Source organism: Oenanthe melanoleuca, chromosome 3 (genome assembly GCF_029582105.1).
Source record: "Oenanthe melanoleuca isolate GR-GAL-2019-014 chromosome 3, OMel1.0, whole genome shotgun sequence".
Classification (NCBI taxonomy): domain Eukaryota; kingdom Metazoa; phylum Chordata; class Aves; order Passeriformes; family Muscicapidae; genus Oenanthe; species Oenanthe melanoleuca.
Genome location: NC_079336.1, coordinates 13,508,657 through 13,518,289, shown reverse-complemented (window position 1 = coordinate 13,518,289; position 9,633 = coordinate 13,508,657). Strand labels below are relative to the sequence as shown.

Here is a 9,633-nt window from a genome sequence, read left to right as displayed (position 1 = left end):
ACTGCATTGATTTCTTATCATTACCTAGAGAAAACCCAAAAGGTCACTGGAATGAATTGATGATCAAAGAGAGTAGGATCTGAGATGGTTAAATCTGAGATGGTTAAATCTGAGGACTTAAATCTACAGAACATATTTTTCTATGCTCATGCAGTGTGACAAAATTTGAAGCCTAACTTTTCCAGATCTTGATTTTGTTTTGCAGGATTGGATAAGTAATCCCATCTGCATTTTCCCTTGTGCAAGCATGTCACTGCGATTGGCATCTTAAAATTTATTTTGCTAGAATCAAGTTAGTTAGTAATCAGGAAAGCCACAGGTGGGTAATTATTTATTGATGAACCCAAAAAACCAAGAGTTTTTCCAGGTCTCCAAAGTATTTCTTTTGTTCCAAGAAGCTTACAAGTCTCAGTACATTTATATGTGCCTGGAAAAAATTAAAAGGACTTCTTGGATTATACCATAACTATACAGCTCACTCTGGAGCACATGAAGGTGGCACTGGCCTCCAGAGGTTCACAGTATGACTCAGGCATAGACTAATAGATATTACTCTCTTCCTGGGACCTGATATTCCCTTTTCCCTGAGTATGTGATGCTATGAGCACACTCCATGTCAAGATGAGGTCTGGTGCACAACCTCTTATTACTCTCCCATAAGCTTCTGGGACAGCAGAGCAGGAACACTGTGTACTCACCAGGGCCCCCCTTGCTGTGTGACACCAGCAGGAGGACAGCAGGCACATCACAGATCTCACCTTTCTCCCAGGATGGACACAAGCCTGGAGAATCAAAGAGTCAGTTGGATTTGCCCCTCTTTATTCCCTTCTACAGAGAAGCTTCTCAGAAGCCAGTAAATTGGAAAAGATCATGACTTGCTGGTACGAATCATTCTGATTTGGCCAGAAACAGTTAACTTATGAACTGTAGGTTTTCCTGGACCCACTAAAATGAGCTGTAGAGTCAGATTTAATAATTCAAGAACAGGGTGGTAGGTTCGCTGCATATAGAAGTCTGGGGGGAAAATGTTCATCAAATCCTGGAATTCAGAGAAAACAAAGTTAGAAGGAAATACTTGTTATTCTACTTCTACTTTTAAAGAGCTGGATGTACTACAAAGCACTGCTTCTGGTAAGTAGCTGAGAAATCATCATAGATGTAAATTAGTCAGACCCTCCTCAGGCTCAGCTGACTACAGGTCACAGAAACGTGGCTAAAACTGGGGACCCAGAGCTTTGGGAAATGTGCACAGAGTGCAGGGGCAGTTTTGCTTCACATCTTCAACAGAAAATTTATGGTCTCTGCTTCTTTCTCAAAGACACCAGTACAAATCCAGATTAACTGACACAGGACAGAGCTGTTCTAGAGTTGCTCCAGTCTCACTGAGAGCAAGATTTATGCCATATGTTTATTCCCAAAACACAGTATTGCTTCCTCTGGTTTCTGACTGAAGAAAATGTCTGTGTCTCTCTGCAGCTCTGAATGACTTTATACACTATTAAGCTTTGCATGTGATTTAAAAAAAAAAAAAAAAAGTTTTAAAAACTCCTTAAAGTTCCTGTAAGTATAGAAACACACGATTGTAGCGGTGGGCAGGCGTATAAAATAGCTGCGAAGTGCTTTGAGCGCAGCTGGTGCTTTGCTGTGTTCCACCAGGAGAGGGTAGAGTTTGGAAAGGACTCCTGGCAGCCGGGGCTCCCTATTGTGCTGGGAAACAGCGAAGGGAAAACAAGCACAAGTTTCTCTCCTCTGCCTGCTCGCACCGACTGACTATGTGCGAGAGTCAGCAGATGAACTCCGGAAGACCTTAAAGTAAACAGAAAACGGAGAGAGAAGCAGAATTCCAAAGCAGCTTTCGAGGGAGATCCGTGGGAGCGAAGGGAGCAGCGGATTGCCGCGGGCTCGCCCCGGCCGTACCTGGGAGCTGTCACCGCTCCTCAGCCGGAGCCAGGACTCATTCCTCTGCCGACACCTCCGGCTGCGAGCAGAGAGCACTTGTAGGGGACAATGGGACCCGAAAAGACTCTCGAGCACTGAACAGAGTGGTGAGTTTTATGAAATGGTTTCTTCTCTTCCCAGTCTGCTGGAGCTTTCTAACACGCTGCTTGCCGGCACAGCAGCCCGATGACTTGTCTTTTCCCTGCAGCTTGTTGCATTCCTCACCAGGCTTTCCCGACCGCAGGTTTCTATCAGTAACCTTTCCCACCAGGACTCCGGGTCAGTTTGGTGACATTTGTGACAGGGCTGGCTCAGTGCTGATCTGCTTTCATGACAGATTGAAACCACAAATCTGTGAAACCAAACAACGGGCTAAAAATCAACCAAAATCCACAGTTATAAAATGGCAGGTGACTCTAGGTTTCCAGATGTGGACACTGATGGATCAGAAAAAAGTGAAGAAATGGAGATTGTAGTCAATGTCGGTGGGGTAAGGCAGGTGTTCTATGGAGATAACCTGAATCAGTACCCAGAAACACGGCTGGCAGAGCTGGTCAATTGTTTATCTGGGGGATATGATAGCATATTCTCCCTCTGTGACGACTATGATCCTGGAAAGAGAGAGTTTTACTTTGACAGAGATCCAGATGCTTTCAAATGCATTACTGAAGTGTACTACTTTGGGGAAATTCACATGAAGAAAGGAATATGCCCCATATGTTTCAAGAATGAAATGGAATTTTGGAAAGTGGATCTGAAATTTTTGGATGACTGCTGCAAAGCCCATCTAAGTGAAAAAAAGGAGGAACTGGAAGAAATAGCCCGAAGGGTGCAACTCATTCTGGATGACTTGGGAATAGATGCCTCAGAAAGTCGCTGGAAAAAGTGCCAAAAATGCATCTGGAAATTTCTGGAGAAGCCAGAATCATCCTATCCAGCTAGAGTGATCGCTGTACTGTCCTTTCTGTTTATTTTGACCTCCTCTGTTGTGATGTGTGTGGGGACCATCCCAGACCTGCAGGTGGTAGATGCCGAGGGGAACCGCATGGAGCACCCGACCCTGGAGAGCATCGAGACCGCCTGCATAGGCTGGTTTACCATGGAGTACGTGCTGAGGCTCATCTCCTCTCCCAACAAACTCCACTTTGCCCTTTCTTTCATGAACATAGTTGATGTGCTAGCAATACTTCCTTTCTACGTCAGCCTGACCTTGACCCACCTGGGAGCCAAGCTGATGGAGCTGAGCAACGTGCAGCAGGCAGTCCAGGCACTGCGCATCATGAGGATCGCAAGGATTTTCAAGCTTGCACGCCATTCCTCAGGGCTCCAGACCCTAACCTATGCCCTGAAACGCAGCTTTAAGGAGCTTGGGCTGCTCCTCATGTACTTAGCTGTTGGAATCTTTGTCTTTTCTGCCCTAGGTTATACCATGGAACAGAGTCACCCCGAAACTTTATTTAAAAGCATCCCTCAATCATTTTGGTGGGCAATAATTACCATGACCACAGTTGGATATGGAGACATTTACCCTAAAACAACACTAGGAAAACTGAATGCTGCCATCAGTTTTCTTTGTGGAGTGATAGCGATTGCCCTCCCCATCCATCCCATCATTAACAACTTTGTCAGGTATTACAACAAGCAGAGAGTTTTAGAAACAGCTGCCAAACATGAACTGGAGCTGATGGAACTAAACTCTGCTGAGGGGAAAGCTGCAGGCTCCAGAAGTGAACTGGAGGATCCTTCAAAGGAAGGCAGAGAGAGTCCTTTTTATAGCAGCCGGATAAAAGTCTCCCACAGTGACACCTTTATTCATCTCCTGTCAGAAGAAAAACACTATAGGACAAGGCTTCAAAGCTGCAAATAAACTGTGAGCTGTTGTCAGCACTAAGCTACAGATTGGCACAACCTGACAATCAGCTATGGAAGGGACTCACAGATCTGTCAGAGTTGGGAGGGAGCACTGCTTTGCTTTTCCAACATGAATATAAATTAACCCCATGGCTTCTCCATCAACAGTTGGTAAGACTTTACTGTTATTAACCCAGAATAAAACAGCAGGACTCCACTGAGATCAGACTGCTTATATTGAGTGTGCTCTGACAAAAAACATTTGTAACCATTTCGGAGACTCAAAAGTCCTCCCTGATCCATAAATGTTCAATGAGCCGAACGTGCAACATTGCCACATCAGAACTTTGTACCTGTGACAATAAAGAGCAGCATCACACAGATTGTGTCTTCCAGGCTCTTCAATGCCTTTGCAGCTAGGGGAACTGCTCCTTAAAAAAATTAAAACAGCCTCTCACTTGTATTAGATTTAAGCTTACAGCGAAATGTTACAAGCAGTTTGAGCCTAGAGAACCTGAAAGTATCAGTATATGCTGTGTGCAGAATATTGGAGTGAATAAATGGCTTTGTTTTGTAAAATGTACTTTGGGCTCAACTTTTTTGATAGGTTTCTTTTCCTCTTTCCAGAAAGTGTCATTTTCAATGGGACAAGAAATTATATTTTGAGCATAGATGCAGAACAGACTCAATTTATTTTAAGGAGCAAATTTAAAAATATTTCTTCTAGCTATTAATTACAGCATGGTTTATATATGCAGGGATCTTTCAGGAAGGATTTATAATTAAGTAGCTTTTTAAAACTGTAAGTTAAATCATGGTGTCTTTAATTCTCTACTAAATCCAGGGAAGTTTATAAGGAAGTTAAATTGAATAATTCTAAATAAGAAACTTTAACTCCTTCAAAGTAAGTGCCCAGAAAGTCAACAAAATAGTATAGTCTCCAATTGATTTATGGTAAAAAATATCTAGTTGAATAAACACATTATTAGGTTATTTTTTAAAATAACATATGATTCTCCTACAATAAGTGCAAACTTTGTAAACATTAGTTACAGAAGTAGTAGGCACTAATCAGTATCTTCTTCAATAATTAATATAGTAATTAATCAACACCAGTGTGTAAGTACTATCCTTTTCAAAAGCAAATGCCATCTATATAAGTCTAAATTTGGTTGGTGTAAAAGCTGTATGTGTAGTAGGTCTGGTGTGTACCAGAGAAATCCACTGAAACTAGGAGTTATGTCAGCAAGGAGGGAAGGGGAGCACTGGCACACAGACATATTTACATGAATTAGAATGAGGATCCCAAATGTTGTAAGGGCTAGAGTAGCTGTCTTTATTTGTTCCCTTTTGTGCTGCACAGCCCCGTGCCCAGCTGAAATACAGCAACATCAGCCATGACCCATCCCTGGGCACCTTGTGCCCAAGATCCCCCTGCAGGTCTTTGGGACTTCTTTCCTGGGACGTGGGCAAGCACTGGGCCTGTGGCATCCACCCCACAGGAGCAGTGTCTGGAGCGGCACAGAGCTGAGGGATGGGCTCTGTGCTCCTTTCTGGCACCTTGTTTGTCCCTTTTCCCTGGCAGAGTGGTATGCAGGGTGGGGGAGCACCCTGTCCTGCTGGGAGCAGGGGTGGCATGTAGGGGCTGGGCAGGTGTGCAGTGAGGGGCTGCTGCTCCTCAGGAGCATCACCCACCCTGTGCTGCTCTTCAGGAGCATCACCCACCCTGTACCTCTCCCAGCATGGAAATCAGCCCCTGCTTCCCTGGGCTGAAAGCCTTTGCCAGCATTACCCCTCACACCTCAAGCTGCTCACACCAGCTAGGTATCCCCATGCCACAGCCCTGTGCCTGACCTAATGTCCTTTGCCCCAACCTGTTACCATGTCCTTCCTTACATACCTCCATCAAGTAAGATAATTCAAACAATGCCTAAATGTTTCTGTACCCCAATCATTCCACCAGCATTTGTCCCAAATTCTCTCCTGCCTAAGACAAAGAGCCACTATAGGTACCTCCTCAGCCCAAGCACCCCTTCAGCCCATCCTGCTCTCCACATCCCAGCTCTCCGCCCCTAGAACTGCTCTCTCACTCTGTCTCACTCTGAGACCTGTTCCTTGCTTGTCAACACCCTCAGCTCCTCTCCTGACTACCTAGCCAGGGCTAGAGCTGGGTCTCTTCTAAGGGACAGGTTCCTGTCCTTTGCACTGCTTAAGGTTTCCAGGTTACAAGTATGGGCTGCAAACCAGCAAAAATTGACTCAGCTGGGATGCTGAGGGTGGGAGAAGAGGGAAACTAGCAAAGCTGTTTGAGTCCAACCTTATCTACCAGCAGGAATTTTAAATGCTCCTGACTTTGCTTGTGACATACAAAGGGTAGCTGAGAGTGAATTAAGTTAGCAAAAGCATTTTCCTGAATGAGGAAAGCACTGTGTTAATGCTAAGTAATATGGTTTAGCACCGAGAGTGCTGAATCCTCACTGCTGTGCTTTGTGATTTATTTAACCTGACATTAAATAAAAAATAAGCCTCTTTTATCAGAAATAAGTTTATGGGCTAATTTCCCCTTTGAGCACTGGTCTCTGCCTATGCTCTGGAAGTGTGAAAAGAGTTTTGAGACAACCTTGGTGCTGCTCTAGCCCGGACAGGTCTCAGTGTGTCGTGCTGCACTAGGGACCTTATTTGTTGGATTTGTTGCTGTAAGTCTGGTGTTCTTAAAAGGCTGTGTGTGGGCAGGATGGATTCCTGCCTTTTGCCTTGCTGAAGGTGTGGAAACCCTGCAGGAGCAGGGGGAGACATGGGCAGTGGTGGAAGGAGAGGGCAGGCTGGCAGCACATGGTGAGACTGGAGAGAAGCAGGTGATCCTGATGGTGCAGAACAAGAGACTTTCTGGGTCCCTGGGGGGACACCTCTTGCAGATCAGGAAACTACCATAAACCACTGGCTTTGGAATCAGGGCTGGACAGAAGGCTCTGCTCCTTAAAGAATTGAGTGACCTAGGGGTTGTTTGTTTTCTATTGTTTTAATATTCTACACAACCCAGAAGAGCCGGTTTTCCTTTATTACAAGGTAGTCTCAAAAAAAAAGAAAAGGATTTAAAAAGCTGGAAGTGTTGGGGGTGGGAGGGGAGGGTTAGAGCAGCCCCTTCTCAGAGAGTAAGCAGCACAATCCAAAGGCTCTGATGTCCCCAGTCTTTGACACAGGACTTTCTCAAGTCCAAATCTGGGACAAGCTCTGAAGTCTTTCCAAAGGGAAAATTGCCCCGTGCTTATTGCAGGTTTCATTTCTGTGCTCTGAGTGAAGTGGGCACACGCTGTGCCTCTCAACCCAGCAGTGCTTTCCCCACATCCAGCTCTTCCCAAGCTCTTTGTGGGCACTTGGCTGAGTCTATGCAATTAAATTAATGAATGCAAGGCATTCCACGTGAGACCATCTCCAGACACATATGGGAAACTCTGTAGCACAACTGTCTCTCAGGGGAGCCCTGTCCCTAGTATATAACACCCTTCACCTAGGAACCAGGACTGGGATAGCCAGAATACATCCAAGGGCAGAAAAATCTGAATAAACCACCTGCATCTCTCCTTACTCTTGCTGCACAAGAACTCTACTTTGGACTCACAGATGTATGAAGGAAAGGGGTCACTGTCTACATAGGAAATTGGGAGTCTGGGAGAGGAATGTAGTACTCTTCTATGGAAAGCCCATTGATCAGAATTATGGAGAACAAAACAGAGCTCCTATAATTTTAGCTGGTATTCCTTCTCATACAGAAGTTCCTCAGTTCACCATATAAGCAATCTCAGAGCACAGTGAGCAGATCAAACTGTCCCCTGGTGAAGTTATCCTGTGGGACACCTGCCCTAGCAGCCAGCCCTGGCTACTTCTAGAAAACTGAATCTTTAAAACAGCCTGTGACACACAGAGTTAAAACTTGAAGTGAAAACTTTTTGTTCCCAAGTAACATCAATCACAGTTGTAAATTCAGGATTAATCCAGGTTTAACATCAAATAGCTTCCAGCAGAATCTGATTCAATAGTCTTGATTTAATAACACACCCAATGGTAGATTGGTGACGATTGCTAAACTGTAGGTAAAGTGAATTCTGTTTATGGCTTCCTGGACACCATAAGAAGTAGAACTGTATAATAGAGTGGAAATTGCTTCTAGAAATGTGGGAGATGGCTGGAATATTTAGTGACACTCAGCATTAGTCTTAGGGAAGTGATAGGTGTTTAACACATCAGCCCACACCACACTCTGGCTGGCATGTCACAGCCTCCTTCACTGTGGAGGCAGTTCAGCCATCAGCAGCTGGGGTTTTATTGCTGGATTGACATGTATCTGTTATTTGAAGAGACCTTAAAAAAACAACAAAATGATGGGAAATAGTAGAACACCACTGTTACCTGCTGTCATGCATGTGGGAGAGCCTCTCAGTCCTGCAGGTGTGGCAGTGCCACCCAAGGTTAATTGAAATTGCCTCCGGTCTGTGCATGGGTCCAGGGGAATGTGAACCTGTGGAGGCAGGGCCAGTTCCTGTCAAAGAGGAGAAGGGCTGAGGACCAGCCATCATGGCCCATCTGGCCCTCGCTGTGCTAAGGGCACTCATCTCTTTTTGCAGGTGAAGCTGACAGTGATGCTGTTTCAGTAACCCTTTGGGCAGATTTCTTTTTGCCTAAAGTACTATTTGAATGCAGCTGATAAAAATGATAAAGAGCAGAAACAAAGACTTTTTCATGGATTTTTCAAAAAACTGCCCAAAATGCTCACCTGAGACTGGATAAAAGACCCACAAACATATGTTTGTTGAAACAGAACATTCAAATAAAAAGTAGAGATTAAGGAATAGAAATTTACAACTAACTATCCTAGAAGACACAAATCCACTGAGATTAACTCAGTTGGTCGGAGCAGGGTGCTAATAATGCCAAGGTTGAGGGTTTCATACTCATATGGGCCTTTCACTTAATATTTGGGCTTGATGATCCTTGTGGGTCTCTTGCAACTGAGACTATTCTGTGATTCTGTGAAAAAACCCCACAACCCTCTTTCAGCCACACCTGCACTGCCAGATATGCTCAAACAAATAGAACAGAGTCCCCTGTGAATTATGCCAGGCAGAGTTGCTTCCTCCCTCCTCCCTTTCAATGCAGCCCTTGGTCGTCTATCCATCAAAAAAACTTACAGTTCCTTACTTGCACAGGTAGAACAGTTACTGGACACATGCACAGGAGAATGCACTTGTTACCCACCCAGGATTCTGAGGAACTGGCTCTCTCTCCATTCAACTATGTCCATTTGGGAATATCAGCGTTTCCTTCCACACCAACTTTCACAAGACACTTTCCCTTTGAGGCAGAGGGTCCTTAATGATGTGGGTAATAACTTCTGCACTGCCTGGTGTAAGCCAAACTTCACTGGGAATTGCAGAGACATAACACTAGTGTGAAAGTCAGCTCAGGACAATGTATCTTAAATACACTTGCTTCAGCTATAGATATCTCACTAAAACCAAAATTGGTTTCTCTTCCTGCAATGAACCGTATTAGGCTTGAATTCCGTGGGAGCTTTCTCTGCCTTAGGAATTTTATAGGGAATGATGGAGCCAAGTGAGCCAGGCTAATGTACAAGGCAAACTTGTGTAAATTGCCAAGAGGAAAATAAAAATGATGGAAAGGTCGGAGAGCTCCAGGAGAAGCTGTGTCATTTAATTGTTTCTTTTCTTGTTGCTTTCATATATAGGTGAGAAAGCTGCTTTTTGTCTTTTTGAGAAAGTTCCTTTTTGTCTTCCCATGTAAAGATTACCCTGAATATCTTTTTAGCGTGCAGATAGTGAAGTACTG

General features: G+C 44.5%; 1 protein-coding gene across 1 annotated transcript; it reads left to right on the top strand.

Moving 5' to 3' along the window:
* Positions 1–1,691: 1,691 nt before the first annotated feature.
* KCNF1 (potassium voltage-gated channel modifier subfamily F member 1) lies at positions 1,692–4,372 on the top strand. The gene is made up of 2 exons (XM_056487247.1): positions 1,692–2,045; positions 2,147–4,372. Exon 2 carries the CDS (start codon positions 2,342–2,344, stop codon positions 3,803–3,805), a length of 1,464 nt encoding a protein of 487 aa, XP_056343222.1. The 5' UTR covers positions 1,692–2,045; positions 2,147–2,341; the 3' UTR covers positions 3,806–4,372.
* Positions 4,373–9,633: the final 5,261 nt, after the last annotated feature.

What these genes read in the sequence shown, in the direction of transcription:
- KCNF1 (XM_056487247.1), top strand. Translation starts at nt 2,342, where the DNA reads ATGGCAGGTGACTCTAGGTTTCCAGATGTGGACACTGATGGATCAGAA.